This window comes from Squalius cephalus (assembly GCF_949319135.1).
Source record: "Squalius cephalus genome assembly, chromosome: 7".
Taxonomy (NCBI): domain Eukaryota; kingdom Metazoa; phylum Chordata; class Actinopteri; order Cypriniformes; family Leuciscidae; genus Squalius; species Squalius cephalus.
This window is the reverse complement of record NC_137128.1, coordinates 42,401,640-42,420,214: the sequence shown is the minus strand read 5'-3', so window position 1 is coordinate 42,420,214 and position 18,575 is coordinate 42,401,640. Positions and strand designations below refer to the sequence as shown.

The 18,575-nt window shown below is 36.3% G+C and overlaps 1 protein-coding gene across 1 annotated transcript in view; it reads left to right on the top strand.

Annotated features, from left to right (window-relative positions):
- cntnap2b (contactin associated protein 2b) overlaps positions 1–18,552 on the top strand; it is a 42,654-nt gene extending 24,102 nt beyond the window's left edge. The window contains exons 9-25 of the mRNA XM_079877553.1: positions 192–341; positions 486–648; positions 1,281–1,387; positions 1,896–2,015; positions 4,137–4,255; positions 4,351–4,435; positions 4,522–4,678; positions 6,424–6,551; positions 6,963–7,133; positions 7,489–7,707; positions 9,004–9,240; positions 9,428–9,655; positions 11,236–11,369; positions 11,481–11,574; positions 13,718–13,948; positions 15,392–15,466; positions 16,882–18,552. Coding sequence (XP_079733679.1) covers positions 192–341; positions 486–648; positions 1,281–1,387; positions 1,896–2,015; positions 4,137–4,255; positions 4,351–4,435; positions 4,522–4,678; positions 6,424–6,551; positions 6,963–7,133; positions 7,489–7,707; positions 9,004–9,240; positions 9,428–9,655; positions 11,236–11,369; positions 11,481–11,574; positions 13,718–13,948; positions 15,392–15,466; positions 16,882–17,081 — 2,618 coding nt within the window. The 3' untranslated portion in view covers positions 17,082–18,552. The remainder of the gene's footprint in view (positions 1–191; positions 342–485; positions 649–1,280; positions 1,388–1,895; positions 2,016–4,136; positions 4,256–4,350; positions 4,436–4,521; positions 4,679–6,423; positions 6,552–6,962; positions 7,134–7,488; positions 7,708–9,003; positions 9,241–9,427; positions 9,656–11,235; positions 11,370–11,480; positions 11,575–13,717; positions 13,949–15,391; positions 15,467–16,881) is intronic.
- The last annotated feature ends 23 nt before the right edge of the window (positions 18,553–18,575 follow it).

Here is an 18,575-nt window from a genome sequence, read left to right as displayed (position 1 = left end):
ACTTCTTAGTATCCCTGTAGCAACAGCCTAGCAGCCATTTAAAACACGTTATTTATCACATATCAACATCTAACCCAACAGTGTATTGACCAGTGAAACATGGACAAAAAAAAACCCACACATACACAAAAAACCTAAAGTATGATTTTAAGAGTCTGACTTTTGCTCATGGAGGTAATTTGGCTGTGCAGGTTCTGGTCTTAATGATGGACAATGGCACAACGTTCACTTCCTGGCACTTGAGAGCATTGCCATGTTGACCATTAATGGAGACGAGATGTCCACAGTGAGAGCTGCCCTCCCCATTCAGATCAGGACTGGTGGAGATTATTTTTTCGGAGGTAATCGTAGGAAACACCTCGCTTTTTTGTACGTCAAATGTTAAAATAATGTATTGTCAGCATCTTATTGGGCACACTTGATCTGCTTTGCATGACTGCACGTCTGAGATTACAGGTTTTAATTTCCTTGTTTGCCATGTGCAGGATACTTCCCGCGGACTGACCTTTCTCCATCACAGCGCTCCTTTCAGGGCTGCATGCAGCTCATACATGTCGACGAACAGTTGGTCGACTTGCAATCTGTGGAGCAAGGCATGCTGGGTAGCTTTGAGAACGTCAGTCTGGATATGTGTGCCATCATAGACAGGTAATTGATTTTCAGTATAGACATGCACTGATGGAGAGACCTGATGTAAATTTGCATAACCACTCAAACTATTTTACAGATTTATGCATATTCTGCTTTGTAAAAGTCAAAATGCACTCTCATTTCAGCATTGCTTTTCAAATGGTAATGTCACGTCCCTTTTGCGAGAAAGTCAGTCCCCCCGTACCCATCCATATTCATTCATGGACCCGCTGCACTGCACTCTCAGAGATGACTCTGCAAACAAATGTAGAACAGATGTTTGCCTTTGATCGCAATGTTCTGATCAAAGCCACTGCTGTATTTTGATTGTTTTTTTTTTTTTTGTTCAGTCTCTCAAAAAGACATTTCTCGAGCCATACCACTGATTGCTTTATTAGAGTCATGAGGACTTTCAGAGCTGTGAAGCCTCTTTGGGAAAGTTATGTAAGCCACATCTAACTCACTTCAGCAGGACTTCCTCAAAGCTCCATCACGTGTCCTGCCCCCATTTGATCAGGTCGAATGTTAACATGCAGGATCAGGATCTTTAGCAGACAGGACTTAAGGACTGTAAAAATGAGGCTTTATAGAGCTACAAAGAACTTTACAGTATCTTTAATCTCTCTCTCTCGCTGTCTCTTTCTCTCCAGGTGTGTGCCAAACTACTGTGAACATGGAGGAAAGTGCTCTCAAACTGGAAACACGTTTAAATGTGCATGTGAAGGCACTGGATACTCTGGTGCCACCTGCCACAACTGTAAGCCATCTCAAATCATATTGCCCACTTTTATTTGAGCTTATTTTGACACTTGTTTATTACAAACCGCTGCTATGTTGTACAACAGGCCCAATAGACTCAAACAATGCTATAAAATGTTATAAAAGCAGTGTCTGGTGGCGAAGGAGACCATTTTGAGCTCCACAAATAACTTCTCTAGTTCTTTGGAAAACCATCAGTGTACTGGTGTCCTAAAGAACACATAATAAACTGATCTGAAGAACCTGTAATGAATCATCATAATGATCTTTTATCATCTCCAAAGAACCATAAATCAAACTCCTTTATTGAACCTTACAGTGCATGCAAAGAACCTTTAGAGAATAGACATTTTTGCTTTGGAATTATCCATTTTATCAATTATCCAGTTGCTGGTATATTTATTTTATTTTGTATTTATTTAGCTGACTGGTTCTCAGAAATGAAGCATTGTAGATTTTTTTTGCAGTGGTGGCTGTTTTGATGCTTACGCTGTGTGTTTCTGCAGCTGTGTACGAGCAGTCATGTGAGGAGTACAAACACTTGGGCCGAAGCTCAGACACATACTGGATCGATCCGGACGGCAGCGGACCCCTTCAGCCATTCAGAGTCACCTGCAATATGATGGGTTAGAACCACCAAACACATATGAAATTCACTGATGTTAACAAGCTAACGGGTGACTAGACTAGCATTTCAGTTTGTCTGTAGTTAACTGGATTAGGCTCTCCCAGACAAACAGCATCTAAAAGGGTCATGTGATAAAAAATAATCAAAAATCCTATCTGTCTCGGAAGATCTTATCACAGGTGAACAACACTAAATACAGGGGTAAGCATAGTCTAAATTGTGTTGAAAAAAAAAAATTATATAGTATATTGATATTGATATATATAAACATTAAAAGGGTGTATAAAATACATTTAAAAATAGATACATTTAAATACACATATATATTTAAATACATACATACAGTATAAATACACACACACACGTATTATAATGTATAATAATGTAATAAGTAAGGAATAATTGATGGCGGGCTGTTGAATTGTTAGAAAATAATGACTCAAAGAGTTATGGTTACTCCGAAGCAGAGTTGCCATTACACCTCAGGTGTGCCTTATTTTCTAATAATTCAACGGCATGTCGTCAATTATTCCACTTATGGTTACCACACCTTAAGATATGGTTCAGATGATGTATTTCAAGATATTTGTCAGGGTTTTTCCCTTAAAATGCTCTTGTGTGTAGGACTAATTTCTTACGCATTTTATCCCACGCCTCCATTGCTAATTTCAAATCGTCATTTTAGAGCTAGTAACATGGCTAATGCAGTTATTAATGCAGGTATTAGAGAGAGAGAGAGAGAAATTAAGCATGTGTGAATTACCTGAGTCTGTGCGTCTCTCAACAGTTTTCAGCAGCAGCGTCTCTACTAATAGCGAAACTGTAAGTGTATCTGCTTCAAGAACAGTGGCGTTACTACCTCGCTAGTGAGAAATGTCATGTAGCTTTTAATTTGCTAAACTATTTTACTGATAAAATCATCAGAGCAGCGCTGACAACACATTTCTGTGCAAGTGTGTGTCCGTACTGTATGTGTGTGTGTTTGAGCGAGAGAAAGAGAGTATGTGCTTTCCGTACATAATAAAATGTAATTTTGTGGGGGAAAACACGGAAATAATTTGTCGTTTCATTTATTTGCTGGTCAGTGTCGATGTGGGTTTTGGTTCTTCTGCTCTTGTAGGCTGTAAAGACCTTTGAAATTACTGAAATCATTTGGCGAAGTGATATGGAACTGTAATGCGGTCAAGACCTGCCTGGAACTACTTTAGCCGTGCATTTCCCTGAAAATAATTGCACACCTTAGAACATTGGTCAACCAATCAGATTCAAGCATTCAACAGCCCCATAGTTAATGTATTATATATACACTTTATATATGTGCATTTTATATAAATATATATATTTATACACAGTAAATTTATATAAGTTTATATCAAAAAGTGTATAATACATTTAAATACAAATATATTTAAATTAGGGCTGTCAAAAGATTCATCACGATTAATCGCATCCAAAATAAAAGTTTGTGTTTACATAATATATGTGTGTGTACTGTGTATAATTATTTAGTATATATAAATACACACATGCATGTATATATTTAAGAAATATTTGCATACATATACTGTATATATATTTATATAGTTTATATTATAAATAAATATAATTTTTTTTATATATAAATAACAAATTTTTCTTAAATATATACATGCATGTGTGTGTATTTATATATACAAATTTAATTATACACAGTACACACACATATATTATTAAAAACAAACTTTTATTTTGGATGTGATTAATCGCGATTAATCTTTTGACAGCCCTAATTTAAATACATTTAAAACAAAACAGAATATCAGCAGGATCACGTGAAGCACGCACATCTTAAGTTCAGTTAAATATTCATATCATGTGTTAATTATATTCATTGTCATAACAGTGAATAAATGAACACATAATCACCCACATTTACACATCATGTGACCTTAGGTACCAAAAATGACTGAATTACTAAATGAACAAATTATGACTGTTTTTGGTGCAAGAAGCCTTAACTAACATTCTAAAATATATTACTCATTTAACAATAAATACATCCAGTTATTTCTAACAAAACAAAAAAAATCAATACTTGAATACTCACTGAGGGGTACACCTGTGTATGTGTGTATTTCAGAAGACAAGGTGTGGACAACCATTGTGAATGACCTTCCAGCTCAGAGTTCTGTGGCAGCGGGTTCAGGACCCGAAGACAAGACTGTGCTCACGCTCAATTACAGCATGTCTGTTGAACAGGTGACGCTTAAAACAGTGTGAATTGAACAATAAACGCTGTTATATCTGAACAACAGATGCTGACTCTCAGACCTGCTCATGTTTTTGTGGTTCAGATGAACGCCGTGACCAGCAGTGCTGAGCTCTGTGAGCAGAATGTGGCGTACATGTGCTACAGATCACACCTGCTCAACACGCCAGGTAAATGGATGTGGTAAAAACTAACAACTCCAAGAGGAAAGTTTAATTGCTCAAAGTTTTAGGCATTCATTTTCCCTGTGTTTTAGACGGTTCTCCGTCCACGTGGTGGGTCGGCAGGGGGAACGAGAAGCACCTCTACTGGGGCGGCTCAGGACCTGGCGTGCAGAAATGTGCCTGTGGCATTGAACGCAACTGCACAGATCCCAGATACTACTGCAACTGTGATGCGGATCTGAGACAATGGTGAGATCTTAGTCTGTTCTTGTTTTGGTTAAAGGGGTGGTTGATTATGATTACACTTTTCTAACTTTAGTTATTGTGTAATGTTGCTGTTTGATCATAAACAACATCTGCAAAGTTACGAAGCTCAACGTTCAAAGCAAAGGGAGATATTTTCTTTTAAAGAAATCGCCTTTTAAGGACTACAACAAACGGCTGGTAGGGACTACACGACATTCCTCCAGGGTTAGTGACATCACTAACCCTAAAATTTACATAAACCCCGCCCCCGGGAACAGGATTTATAGATTATCAAGACAGAATATGCTAATCAATGACTAGAAGATAACTACACATAAGCTACATAAATTCATCAACTAACCATTCAGAAATGTCTTGTTGCATTCTACATGTTGTCACTTCATCATTGTCTGAATCCGGTTTGAACATAAAAGGCTAAAAGTTTTAGAAATTTTCAGTGCATGTCTGTGAGTGCAAGCTGTTGAAGCTCCGCCCCCTGTGCCGGGAGCAGCAGCTCATTTGCATTTAAAGGAACAGACACAAAATGGTGCGTTTTTGCTCACCCTCAAAAATGTACAATTTTATATAACATTTATATTATTGTACAGCTTATATAAAATATCTGTGGGGTATTTTGAGCTAAAACTTCACATACACACTCTGGGGACATCAAGGACTTATTTTACATTTTGTGAAAAGGGGATTATACCACCCCTTTAAGGAAACTTGTAGGACTTACACGATTAGATGGCATTCAGAAGACATAAAGAAAAGCCAGCTGTATACAAACCTGGTGGCCTCTTACTGTTAAATTTAATGGTTTGATCATCCAGAGCTTGTTTGGAATTGCATACTACCATTTGTAATAGTATATAGTTTGCAAAACAGTATTTTTGCAATATGCAACATTGCACCCTGTGGTTCAAAAGTTAAACGATGTTTTAATGTTTTCTCTTATGCTCATCAAGGCTGCATTTATTTGATAAAAAAATAAAAATACAGTAAAACCGGAAATATTGTGAGATATTATTACAATTTAAAATAGAATTTTTTTATATATTGCTAAATGCTCTTTTTTGAATTTTCAGCATCATTACTCCAGTCTTCAGTGTCACATGATCCTTCAGAAATCATTCTAATATGCTGATTTATTGCTCAAGAAACATTTCTTCTTATTATTGAAAACAGTTGTGCTGCTTACGTTTTATCTGGAAACCGTGATGCATTTTTTCATGATTCTTTGCTGAATAGAAAGTTCAAAAGAACAGCATTTATTTGAAATAGAAATCTTTTATAACAATATAAACGTCTTTACTTTCACTTTTGATCAATTGAATGCATCCTTACTGAATAAACATATTCTTTCAAACATATTTCTTTCAAAAACAAATCTAACTGAACTCAAACCTTTGAACTGTAGTGTATATTGTGCACAGTGTGCAAATTTTCCATATGCATGATAGATACTGCATCTCCAATGCAATCCGCTCAACTTCACCTTTCATAAACAACAACTGTTTTTAATATCTCCTCCTTGAATCAGTGAATTAAAAGGAAATTTCGGCAAAAAAATGTTAACTAAGTCATTATAAAAGTTATATTTTTTTAATGCAGTACTTTGTACTATGCAGTATGCAGTACACTACAAAATCCCAGTTTGAACATATCCCATGTCTGCTGCATTGTACAATGCTATGTTGCCCCCTTGTGGTCCATAATTCTTCCTCTGCCTGTGTTTGTTCCTCCAGGAAAGAGGACGCTGGAGTGTTGATGTACAAGGACCATCTGCCTGTCAGTCAGGTAGTGGTTGGCGATATACACCGCTCTGGATCCGAAGCCAAACTCACTGTCGGGCCGCTCCGCTGCCAAGGAGATCGTAAGTGCAGTCATGCTCTCAAATGTAGTAACATAGTTTAGCCAAGTAGGACGTGTTCTTGGATCGACATCCGTTCTTGGTCCGATCACAGAAACAAACACAGGCCTATCCACAAAACTAATTATAAAGTACCTTTAAAATTGATGAAATCAAATTATCAAAATATGTTAACTGCACTAAGGCAAATGCTAACCATATTTGAAGGTTGACCAAGCAAGCTCATTGGCTACTGATACAGCAGGAACCAATCAGCTGTGCCCTATAGACAGACCTATCAGCCTGAGCCATTTAGAGTTTCGTGACAGAACTTTGTATATGTTTTTTGAACATTCAAGCATGAAAATCTTTTCTAGTAAACCCCAAAAACAAAACCAAGACATCTACTGAGTTGTCGGTGTGTTTCTTTTATAGGTCACTACTGGAACGCAGCGTCATTCAACACACCTGCATCTTATCTTCATTTTCCCACCTTCAAAGCCGAGACCAGCGCAGACATTTCCTTCTATTTTAAGACTTCAGCCTCACATGGTGTCTTTCTGGAAAACCTGGGAAATCCAGATTTCATTCGCTTGGAACTCAAATGTAAGCTCGCATGTAGAGGACCACATATTTTAAGCACCTCGTCTTGAGTAGGGTTGTTGTAAATCACTGTTATCTTCCCTTCAGAGAAAGTGAGATACTATACTATTATAGTATTTATTCATATTTTGAATTAGCTTTTATTTTTATATTTTTTTATATTTTTATTTTAATTTGATTTTGAGTCTTAGTAATTTTGTTGAGCTTTTTATTAGTTTTTTATTTCTATTTTGCTGTAAAAAATAAAAATTCAGTTTTATTTTAGTAATTTTTTATTTTATTTCAGCTTTATTTCAATTACCAAAAACCATTATGAATAGTTTAGCTTAGTTAACGAGAACAACACTGCTTTCCACAGCTGCTACAGTGGTGTCGTTCTCATTCGATGTGGGCAACGGGCCTGTGGAGTTAATCGTACGCTCATCTACACCCCTCAATGATGACCAGTGGCACAGGGTGGAGGCGGAGCGGAATATTAAAGAGGCTGTTCTGCGATTGGACAAGCTGCACAGGGAGGTGCGGTCAGCCCCGCATCAGGGCCACACACGCCTACAGCTCTTCAGTCAGCTGTTTGTAGGTAAGATCTCCAGTAGCCTGGAAATCCAGACCTAAATCTGAAAGATTAATGGTCTGGCATCGACTAATGAAAATCGGCCAACTCGAGGGGCGGCATCAAGCATGCATTTGAAAATCTCACTGCACGCAATTGGATAACACTACGACCAATCACAACAAGCCCCATACACTTAGCTACCAGCGGAGCTAACTGGTAGATTAGACTCTTGCCGTATCCGGTCGGCAAAACAGCAAAAACGCCCTTCTTGCAAAGGAAACACTGTCTTCTGTTCCTCTTTTAGATAAAAAAACAAGTCTAACTCGTTCATTGTAGCGGCCAAAGCCGTTTCAAACAACTGGTGTTCATCCATAGCCATCTTACAATGTTTACTAATGACTTTGACGTCACAGCGCTGTTGTCTTCTGTTCAGCTCGCCTCTGGCCCGCCTATATCAGATAACCCGATGTGATTGGTGCAGCTCGGATACAAGGACATATTTAATGAGCATCATTACTCGACGCCAGAGTAACTCGCTGAGCAAATTCAACTTGTGCTCTCGCGAGAACTCTGGATTTCCAGGGTAGATCTCCAGCAGATGATCGGCAGATGATCCTAATTACAATGATGATAATATTTTATAAGTTGTGAAACATAATGCAAACTTTTCTATTTAAAATTTTGATCTTAAAATCTTAAAGTTTTCTGGGGAAATAGAAATAAACATTTAGAAACTGATACTCAAGAAACTACTAAAACATGAAAATAAAAAAACACTGATATAATAATAGTAAGTCAGTTTGGCTCTAGATAAGATAATAAACATAAATTATAAATAAATTAACAAAATAATAATAATAAAAGTAAATTTGTCTCCCCAATATCTCATTATAACAATTCAAAAAGTCTTAGTTAATATTTATTTTAAGTGCACTTATCAATGAGAAATCATGAAATCTTTGTACCCTTTTAAATGTAAAATATTAGTTGCAAGCATAAATAATAATAATAATAATATATATATATATATGTATATTATATATATATATATACATACATACATATACACACACATACTGTATATATATATATATATATATATATATATATATATATATATATATATATATATTAATGAATTTTAAAGAGATGTTTCAAGGGTATAATGTCTTAAGCATGAAATTTATAAAAAAATTACTCCAGAAAGAAAAAAATTATAAAACAGTGTTACAATATGTTTTGCTTGTTTGTTTGTTTATTTGTTTGTTTTTATTATTATGGCTAATATCTCATTATATCTGTGTTGCCGTTACTCTTTAGGAGCCTCAGGGGGGCAGAGAGGTATTCTGGGTTGCATTCGTTCCCTAAAGGTCAATGGGGTGACACTTGACCTTGAGGGGAGGGCAAAGGTCACACCGGGGGTGAAGCCTGGATGCTCGGGTCACTGCAGCAGCTATAGAATGCATTGCCAGAATGGAGGGAAATGTATCGAGAAATACAACGGATACTCGTGCGACTGCAGTCTGACCGCCTTCGACGGGCCTTTCTGCAATGATGGTATGGGCCATTATTTTAGTAGATAGATAATTCAGTATTGTTTTGGCTGTAACATAATGAGCGACTAAATATTTAAACCCACAAATCTCGTCTTTAAGGAGTACATTAGACATCAAAGCTAACAGACATGGACTACAAGTTAGGCCCAGTTTTGCTCTGTTCTTATTGTCGCCTGCCTCCATTCTAGATGTTGGTGGGTACTTTGAGAGTGGGACGCTGGTGCGGTACGACCTCATGTCAGAGAGCAGCTCTTCTCCTGCAGTTAAAGAAGGCGAGTCTGGAGTCCTAAGCACTGTGGGTAATCTGACCCGTGAGGAGCTGAGCTTTAGTTTCAGTACGTCCCACACGCCTGCCGTCCTCATCTACATTAGCTCCAAGACGCAGGACTACCTGGCCGTGGTGCTGCGGCAAAATGGTGAGACTGTTCGCATGTTTAGAGCTCATTTTTAACCCTGGGTTTTCATCCTTCTGTACCAAGCTTTCAAAAAAAACATTTCACACTTGTAATTAAGGAGCAGGGTTTGCACTAGTTTTACGGTGTTAAAGGATTAGTTCACTTCAGATTTAAAATTTCCTGATAATTTACTCACCCCCATGTCATCCAAGATGTTCATGTCTTTCTTTCTTCAGTTGAAAAAAAACATTTTTTTTTTAGGAAAACATTCCAGGATTTTTCTCCATATAGTGGACTTCAATGGGAACCAACGGGTTGAAGGTCCAAATTGCAGTTTCAGTGCAGCTTCAAAGACTCTACACGATCCCAGCCGAGGAGGAAGGGTCATATCTAGCCACACAATCTGTCATTTTCTAATAAAAATTAACAATATTTATATTTTTAACCACAAATGCTCATCTTGCACATCCACGACTTCACGCATTACGTATTCACATTGAAAAGGTCACGCGTCACGCGTGGGGTAGAGCGAAAAACTCTATCTCATTTTCTCGTCCAACTTCAAAATCGTGCGACATCGTTGTTTTACTTAATTTTTTGTAAGGGGCTTTTGTCTTTACACGTTCGCTTTGTAAACACTAGGTTGGTACTTCCACCTACGTCACACGTGACCTTTCAATGTGATTACATAATGCGTGGTGCATCGCAGAGCTGTGCAAGATGAGCATTTGTGGTTAAAAAGTATAACCATGTTTAGTTTTTTTTAGAAAATGACAGATTGTTTGACTAGATAAGACCCTTCTTCCTCGGCTGGGATCGTGTGTAGAGCCTTTGAAGCTGCACTGAAACTGCAATTTGGACCTTCAACCTGTTGGTTCCCGTTGAAGTCCACTATATGGAGAAAAATCCTGGAATGTTTTCCTCAAAAACCTTAATTTCTTTTCGACTGAAGAAAGAAAGACTATGAATAAATAAATGAATATCTTGGATGACATGGTGGTGAGTAAATTATCAGGAATTTTTAATTCTGAAGTGAACTAATCCTTTAACCCCGCATCAACCAAACATTTACAATGTGAAACGATGTGATGTTAGAATTTTACACCTGGATGTTTAGCAACAGACAACCAATAGCATGCGGCGTGCCTCATATTTGTGTTGTTTGGACGGTCACAGAAACTCCAAACATTGTATATAAATTAATTAAAAAAATGTAATTTCAGCAATTGAGGGGAAAACTGTCAAATACCGAAGGAAAACGCATCATATGGAGTGAAGAAGACTTTATTCCTACCTTTGTAGTCTGAAAAGTTCATTCAGAAAAAAGCTTAGTCTGCAACAAATAATATGAGGATGCACAATGCTCTTATCCAATCCATGTCACTGCTCCACAAATATACAAAAAAGGATGTTAACCCAGGGTTTAGGTATATCTAGTTTGAAACGTCAGTTTATGAATACCCAGGGTTAATGGAACAAAAATGAAAAATGTTACCTTGGTAATAAAATAAGTTGTGTTTGTTTATTTTAATCATTATTTTTAGTTAACTATAATAACCCTGTTAACATTGATGAAACATTGATTGTGTTTTTTCCCTCAGGTACTCTACAGATCCGCTATAACCTGGGAGGATTGAGGGAGCCGTTCTCGATCAGCCTGAATCATCGTAACATGGCTAACGGTCAGCCTCACAACGTCAACATCAGCCGAATGGACAGGCTCGTTCAACTGCAGGTACTGTATCGCTCTCAGTGGAGACACTAGATGAAGATCAATCTGCTGTGTTATTAGATAATAATGACTGTTACAATTCACTGGATTAATGAGTCTGAATGTGTGTTGAAGGTGGACCATTATCCCACAGTAGACTACACTCTTCCTGAAGCCTCAGATACAGAATTTAACCTTGTGAAGACAATTTTCCTAGGAAAAGTTTTTGGTAAGCATTATTTTCAGAGTTATTTGTGGTTTTTAAGTGTGAATTTGGAATGTGTGCGGAAGAGTGACTTGTTCTGACTTGTAAGCTCAGGTGAGAATTGATGAACGAGAATTTAAAAACTCAAGCAGAATTTAATGTCATTACAAAGCTGGGAAGAGCCAGGGTATTATTTAATATAACTCCGATTGTGTTCGGCTGAAAGTAGAAAGTCATACTCCTAGAATGGCTTGATGGTGAGTAAATTATGGGATCATTTTCATTTTTGGGTGAACTATTCCTTTATAATGCATTTATTGCAAGCATTAATTGTCTCTTTTTTTGAAGAAAACAAGTTTTGATTGAATTGGCCTCAACCCATAATGTTAAATTTGATGGACAACTCTGCAACTCAAACAAATTCAGCAAAGATTCTGGTATTCTGGGAAACAAAGTCTTCAACACTGGTCCATAAAATGAAATTAAATATATTAAACATGATTAAATACAGTGGTATTACTCTAGAAATGGCATTTTAAAGAGATCTTCTTTTTCTGTCTATATTGACAAATTCATTCATTCATTCATTTAGGATTTTATATTTTTGATTAGGAATTTGATTTCAAAATAACATGGCTGAAGTCTCATAGCGTAAATCAATGTCATAACCCACAGAGTATATAAATGCATGTCTCAGTCTTCTGCTTTTCCTTTGACTGGACTCTGTCTGTGAGTCCTGACATCATCATGTGAAGCTCCGGGTTTTGCTCTTGATCTAAATCCAGTTTCCAGGTTTTCCTGCAGACCTTTTTTAACAGAAATGAGCTGGAAGTCTCTGAACTGCATTACACACACACACAGAGAGCAGCTGAGTGTGATGGGTCTACATCTACAGCTCAGGAATATTGTTTAAAAGCTATTTAACGCTTTCAGATTAAACAGAAGGAAATCTAGAATTTGCTAGTCAAGTTTACGCATAGGCAGATTGAGAAAGAGACGAACAGAAAGAAGAAATCAAGCGTTTAGCTTAGAGTCGCAAGACCTGCTACATGCTGGGAACAAGACGTACGCAGTTCAACATCTGTGATCGCAAACAGGTACCATGCTGATACGATGCGTTATATTTGAGATATTAGCATATGTGTTTTTTTTTCTGCATTGTAATAACAGTGTGTTTTCTCTGCATTGAGATGAAGACTCAATGAAGGTGGGATGGGTTTTTTTTTCTGTTGCTGGATGTTGGGTTATGATGTGTAGTAATACAGTATATTGGAAGAAAAGCTGAGGATAATAAAGAACAGAACAGTCCTTTTTCTCTCTTCACATATATAAAAATGCATAAACTTGATCACATTTACGTATGTAAAAAAAAAAATTGGTTTCTGGTGTCATGTATTGTTTCAGTCTTAGTTTTGTAGATATAAAGAAAAACTGGTTACACTTTATTTTAAGGTGTCATTGTTACAGTGTAATGATACATTTAAGTACTGAGCAATAATAATTAACTACATGTACTTACTATAGGGTTAGGGTAGGATTAGGATTTGGTTGACGGTTAGTTGCATGTAATTATGCATAATTTACTATTATTACTATGGTAAGTACATGTAACATATGTAACAAGGACACTGTAAAATAAAGTGTTATCAAAAAAGCCATAAGCCATGATATACTGCATTAGTTATTTTATTGTTAACCTTGTATTGCTTTTATAAAACATTGACTGCAGCAATTTGATTACTGCTGCAAATTACAGTATTTGACACAATATTCGGACTGTATTTTTATTGTTTTTAAAGAAATTAATACTTTTATTCAGCATGGATGCAACAGATTGATCAGAAGTGACAGTATAGATATTTATATTGTTACGAAAGCTTTCTATTTCAAATAAATGTTGTTCTTTTGACCTTTCTATTCATCCTAAAGAAAATGTATCACAGTTTCCACAAAAACATTAAGCAGCACAACATGGATAATAATCAGAAATGTTTCTTGAGCAGCCAATCAGCATTTTAGAATGATTTCTGAAGGATCATGTGACACTGAAGACTGGAGTAATGATGCTCAAAAAATGTGTTTTTGACACCCATCCTATAACCTTTATTATTGCTTTAACACTCACACAGAAATGTTTCATCCAGCTACTGTTGGCTTTGTCTTCCAGAAACGGGTCAGATTGATCCGGTGTTGATAGAGCGCTATAACACCCCAGGGTTCGTGGGCTGTCTCTCCAGAGTGCAGTTCAACCGCATCGCCCCGCTGAAGGCCGCCCTGAGGACCGTCCTGCCCTCCACAGCCTCCATACAGGGAGTCCTGGTGGAGTCCAACTGCGGGGCGTCTCCTCTCACAGTGCCACCCATGTCGTCAGCCTTTGACCCTTGGCACCCAGATTCAGGTAACCAAAGGATGATTAAAAAAAAAAAAAAAACTTATTTTGCTCCTACATCTTTTTGACATTACAATGAAACATTGTATTGGCAGGGGAGTTATTGAGGAAAGAAGTTTCACATCATGTTTTACTCTTGAGGAGGAAAATCATTTCTGTATAATTCTGTAGAATGACTCTGTTATGGAGAGATCTTTCCATGGTTTCCTGGAGGAAAACTGTGATCTCTTCCCTGTGGAGAGGATTACTGCATTGATGTGTGTGTGTGTGTGTGTGTGTGTGTGTGTGTGTGTGTGTGTGTGTGTGTGTGTGTGTGTGTGTGCATGTGTGTGCCTCCATTGAATTTACTGTCTCTTATGTTGACAAGCATCTTAGGATTTGTGATTTAATTTTATGTGTAAGGTTAGGGAATAGGAAGTATCATTAGCTCAGTATAAATATAATGAAAAGTGTCCACCATGATAGAAAAACAAATGTGTTTGTTTGCCTGAGGATGTGTTTTGATGCACGAAATTGAGTATGAAAAAAAGCATTTAGTCTTTAGTTGTATTTTTCATCTTGAGTTCATAGTTCTGATATTTGTGTATAATCAGACTTACATCCCAAATGTATAAGCTAAAGTTATTTATTAGTTATATTATTAGTTTCTTTGTTTTTATTTTTAGTACCCCTGGTTAAAATGAAAGAAAAAATAAAATAAATTATTATAATAATAAAAACATTATAATAAATTATTATTATTATTATTACATTAAAAAAATATATAATAAAACATAATTTAATTTAATCAGTTTATAACTGTAATTGTTAATATATATATATATATATATATATATATATATATTAAAATAATATAATAAATATTAGTAAAATAGTTATAATTGAATTATTTAAATATAAGCTAACTACATGTTTTTTATCCTAATTTTATTTTAATTTTGCAAATATTTTGTATTCAATTCGCACTATTTTATTTGATTTATTTACCATTTTATACCTCATTATACACAGCTAAACCTCAAATGCATGGCAATATGAATTCACAGTTTTTGTCATTACAATAAATAAATTGAGATTGCAATGGTGAGAGAGGCGAGGAGCAATCTTGTATTTTTAAAGTAACAATTACTTTTAGATCGAGCATACTATTTTTGTGTGTGTACGCTTGCACTCATGACATTGAGGATAGCTTGAGCTTTCATGGATATTTGTAGAACATGTAGTTTGGAGCCTGTGGAGACGGCAGATGAAAAGAGCAGACGGTTCGTCTCAGATCCGCTCTCCTGCCAACACCAGGGAGAAAACACTCAAAGATTCACTCATCTGCCCACCAGATTAACACACTGACCGTCTGTACTTCATGTATGCCAACAAATTATTTGAAGGGAATTGTAAATGTTTAGAGTCAGAAAACTGTGCTCTTTTCACAAAAGTTTTTCTCTTTCTTTCAAGCCGGTGCGCAGTCTCCATTCAACGAGGAGCAAGTTAGCCGTGATGGTGTTAACAGAGACTCTGCAATAATTGGAGGTAAAATAATATACTGTTGTAGTATTATACCATCACGCTTTTAATATGCTTACATTTCAGTGTGCACAACAATACAGAGCACTTGCGATGTGTGTTATCAGCACTAACCCAGCTAACAGGAATGTTCTCAGAACTTTCCTAACATTCTGCCGAGGTTCTTTCAAAGTTATGATTATGAACACACATTCTTCCATGAGTGTTTGTTCAACGTTATCTGGTCTTTAATAATGTTCTCAAAACATTAGCTCAAAAACATGATCTACATCTTTCATTTAAGTTCGTCTAACATTTTTAAATGTTTAGAATGTTCAGAGAACTTTCAAAAGTAACAATCCCAGAATGTTTGCTAAATGGAATGTTCCCTTAATGTTCGCATAATTAAGAAAAAACGCTTATAGAATATTTAGAAAACTGGACATTGTGAACGTTCAGAGAACATTCAGAAATAATGTTTTCATAACTCAGTAGAAACATTTGCAAAACATTCTTAGAACGTATTTGTGTTAGTGAGAAACCTGTCTGTAAAACATGCTTTTGGTCTGTCTAATTGTTAATCTCATGAAATTTTTTTTTTATCAGGCTAAACTTTGAAAGACTTGGATTTAAAAAGATTTACTCACAGCTCGCGCCAGCGCAAACCCTCTTTTGACGTTAAAAAACCACTGTCAGGATTTACTGAAGACACAGTGAAAAATGAGCGCTGAAAAGGCATGGACAGGGTTATTTTTGCGGCTCACCTTATTGCATTATGCATTTGTAGGAGTTTCCCTTTCAGACGCAACATTTATGGGAGGAGAATGTTTAAATGAATCATGCAAGGTCATTTACTAAAGTTTCCGCTAGTCAATTTACTGGTGTTTGCACCATTAATTACTGCCCCAAAAAAGCCTGTCTTAAACCAAATGCTAATTGGTAGATTGCGTTGATCTACTGACGACGCTAAATTTAAAGAACACAGACACGACTGGATAATTTCCATAATGACCCAGTTGTGTCTGTGTTCTTTAATTTGCGAGTCGTCAGTAGATCACACGCTTAACTTTCCACTCCCATCTGCACTTTATTGGTATTGCGCTCTCATGATAATTTGCCCTGTTTAGTAAATCTGGCCCTTATTTTGTAAGACGGTCCCAGAAAAACAAGAGTAGAGTTCTTTTTAGAGTTTTATAGAATAGTATATACAAAATTGAACATTTTTTATAAGTTGGATATTATAAAATGTTTGTATTTATTGTATTGTTTGTTGAATAGTAACAGCCTGTGAAGATGATACAACCCATCAACCAACGAAGTATATGTGACTTAGGCTTTCATAGGCTTTGACATCTTATCATTGCTGTACAATATTTCTAAATTGATTTTGACAACAATTTATCATAACAATCATGGTTTTAATATCATTCTGTCTCACGTAGGCATCATCGCAGTGGTGATTTTCACCATCCTCTGCACGCTGGTGTTTCTGGTGCGTCACATGTTCCGTCACAAGGGCTCCTACCACACAAACGAGGCCAAGGGGGCGGAGTCTGCCGACTGCGCCGACGCCGCCATCATCGTCAACGACCCCGCCTTCACAGAGACCATCGACGAGAGCAAGAAGGAGTGGTTCATTTAGCCTCGTTCTCTGACATGGATACCCCTGAGGGCAAGAGTTTTTTCAGTAGCCGATGTGAAATGGACACTTGGCAAGTCTGCGCACTGACTGGCATGTCTGTTCTGTAATTATTTTGTATGTGAGCAAGTACAGCACAAGGACTTCTGTAAGATCAAATTCATCCCATGCACACATGACAGGAATATTAAAAAAACAACAACAACTGCTGCATTTTTCTCATTGCAATACTGGTCTGTTAACAAATGCATTTGATGTGTGTTCAGCAAACACGAACGCACCAAATACTCCAATGGCACAAAACCGGAATGTGTACAGAATGCACAATTATGTTTCCGATAATGACATTTGATTGTATTTAACATTTTGTTTTCAGCATCTTCAGGACAATAATATATTGTAGCATGGTCATCATTTCTGAATCATTCATCAAAGTTAATGCAGCACTTTTGTATCTCATTGTAAATGTTCTTTATTGTTATCAGAATTCAGTGTTATTTATCTGTCTCTCCATAAGTGCTTGTTCGACCTCTGGAAAACATGACAGGCAGTTTAGAGGGTTTTTATAAGGAGAATGCTCTTTAAAACATGACAACTCTAGATAGAGGTTTTAGTTCAGATGTGTTCAGTAGTAAAAGATTATGAATGGTTCATTTGCTCCAATGTCTTTTAATGTGCCTCAAAGGTTCAAGGTTTCTTCTGGCCAAGCATGGGTTTTGAGACAGATTTGATGGCACTTACATGTTAATATAGGAGACAGATTACTTTGTGTGTGTGTGTTTACAGTTTAATGCACTGCTTATTTGAAATCAGCCGCAGCAGCACAAATTTATGTACAAACCATTTTTAATATCGTCTTCGTTGTGCTTGGTTAAGTCATTTTTATTTCTTAACTATGCCTAAATTGGGCGATGGAGCATTTCTGTATTTCTGGCAATTTATTAACATGGTGTCATAAGAGTTTGCCCTCTCTGCTCATGTGAATCCACTAACAAGAGTATTATTCAACCATCAGATAGATTACAAAACCTGGTTTGTAATAAAGCACTACAATAATGTTGCTTTCTGTACGTTTTGAGTTGTTTCGTTAATTAATGTGTTTGAAATGGTCTCCATGCATCACCACATTGTTTGGTCTTTTAAATGAACACATTTGCATATTTATTAAGTAATTACATTGTTATTTTATTATAATGTAATGCAATCATTTGTTCTGTTGTTCTTTTTTTTGAAAATGCTCATAAGATGATGCTCTTGAGATGTTGAGGGTTGTAAAGAAACTGACCCTCCAATAATGAACACATTGCAAATCTCAATAAACTACTGGATTGTTTTTGCAACAAAAAAAACATTCTTTTTTTTATTTTTATTTTTTAGCAAACGAGTGACAATAGAGTTTATTATATAGTCCTTTCATTAGGAATTTATTGTGTTGTTAATGATTATTATCATTATAGTCCATGTTAATCTGAAAAGGGACAAATACTTTACTTTTGA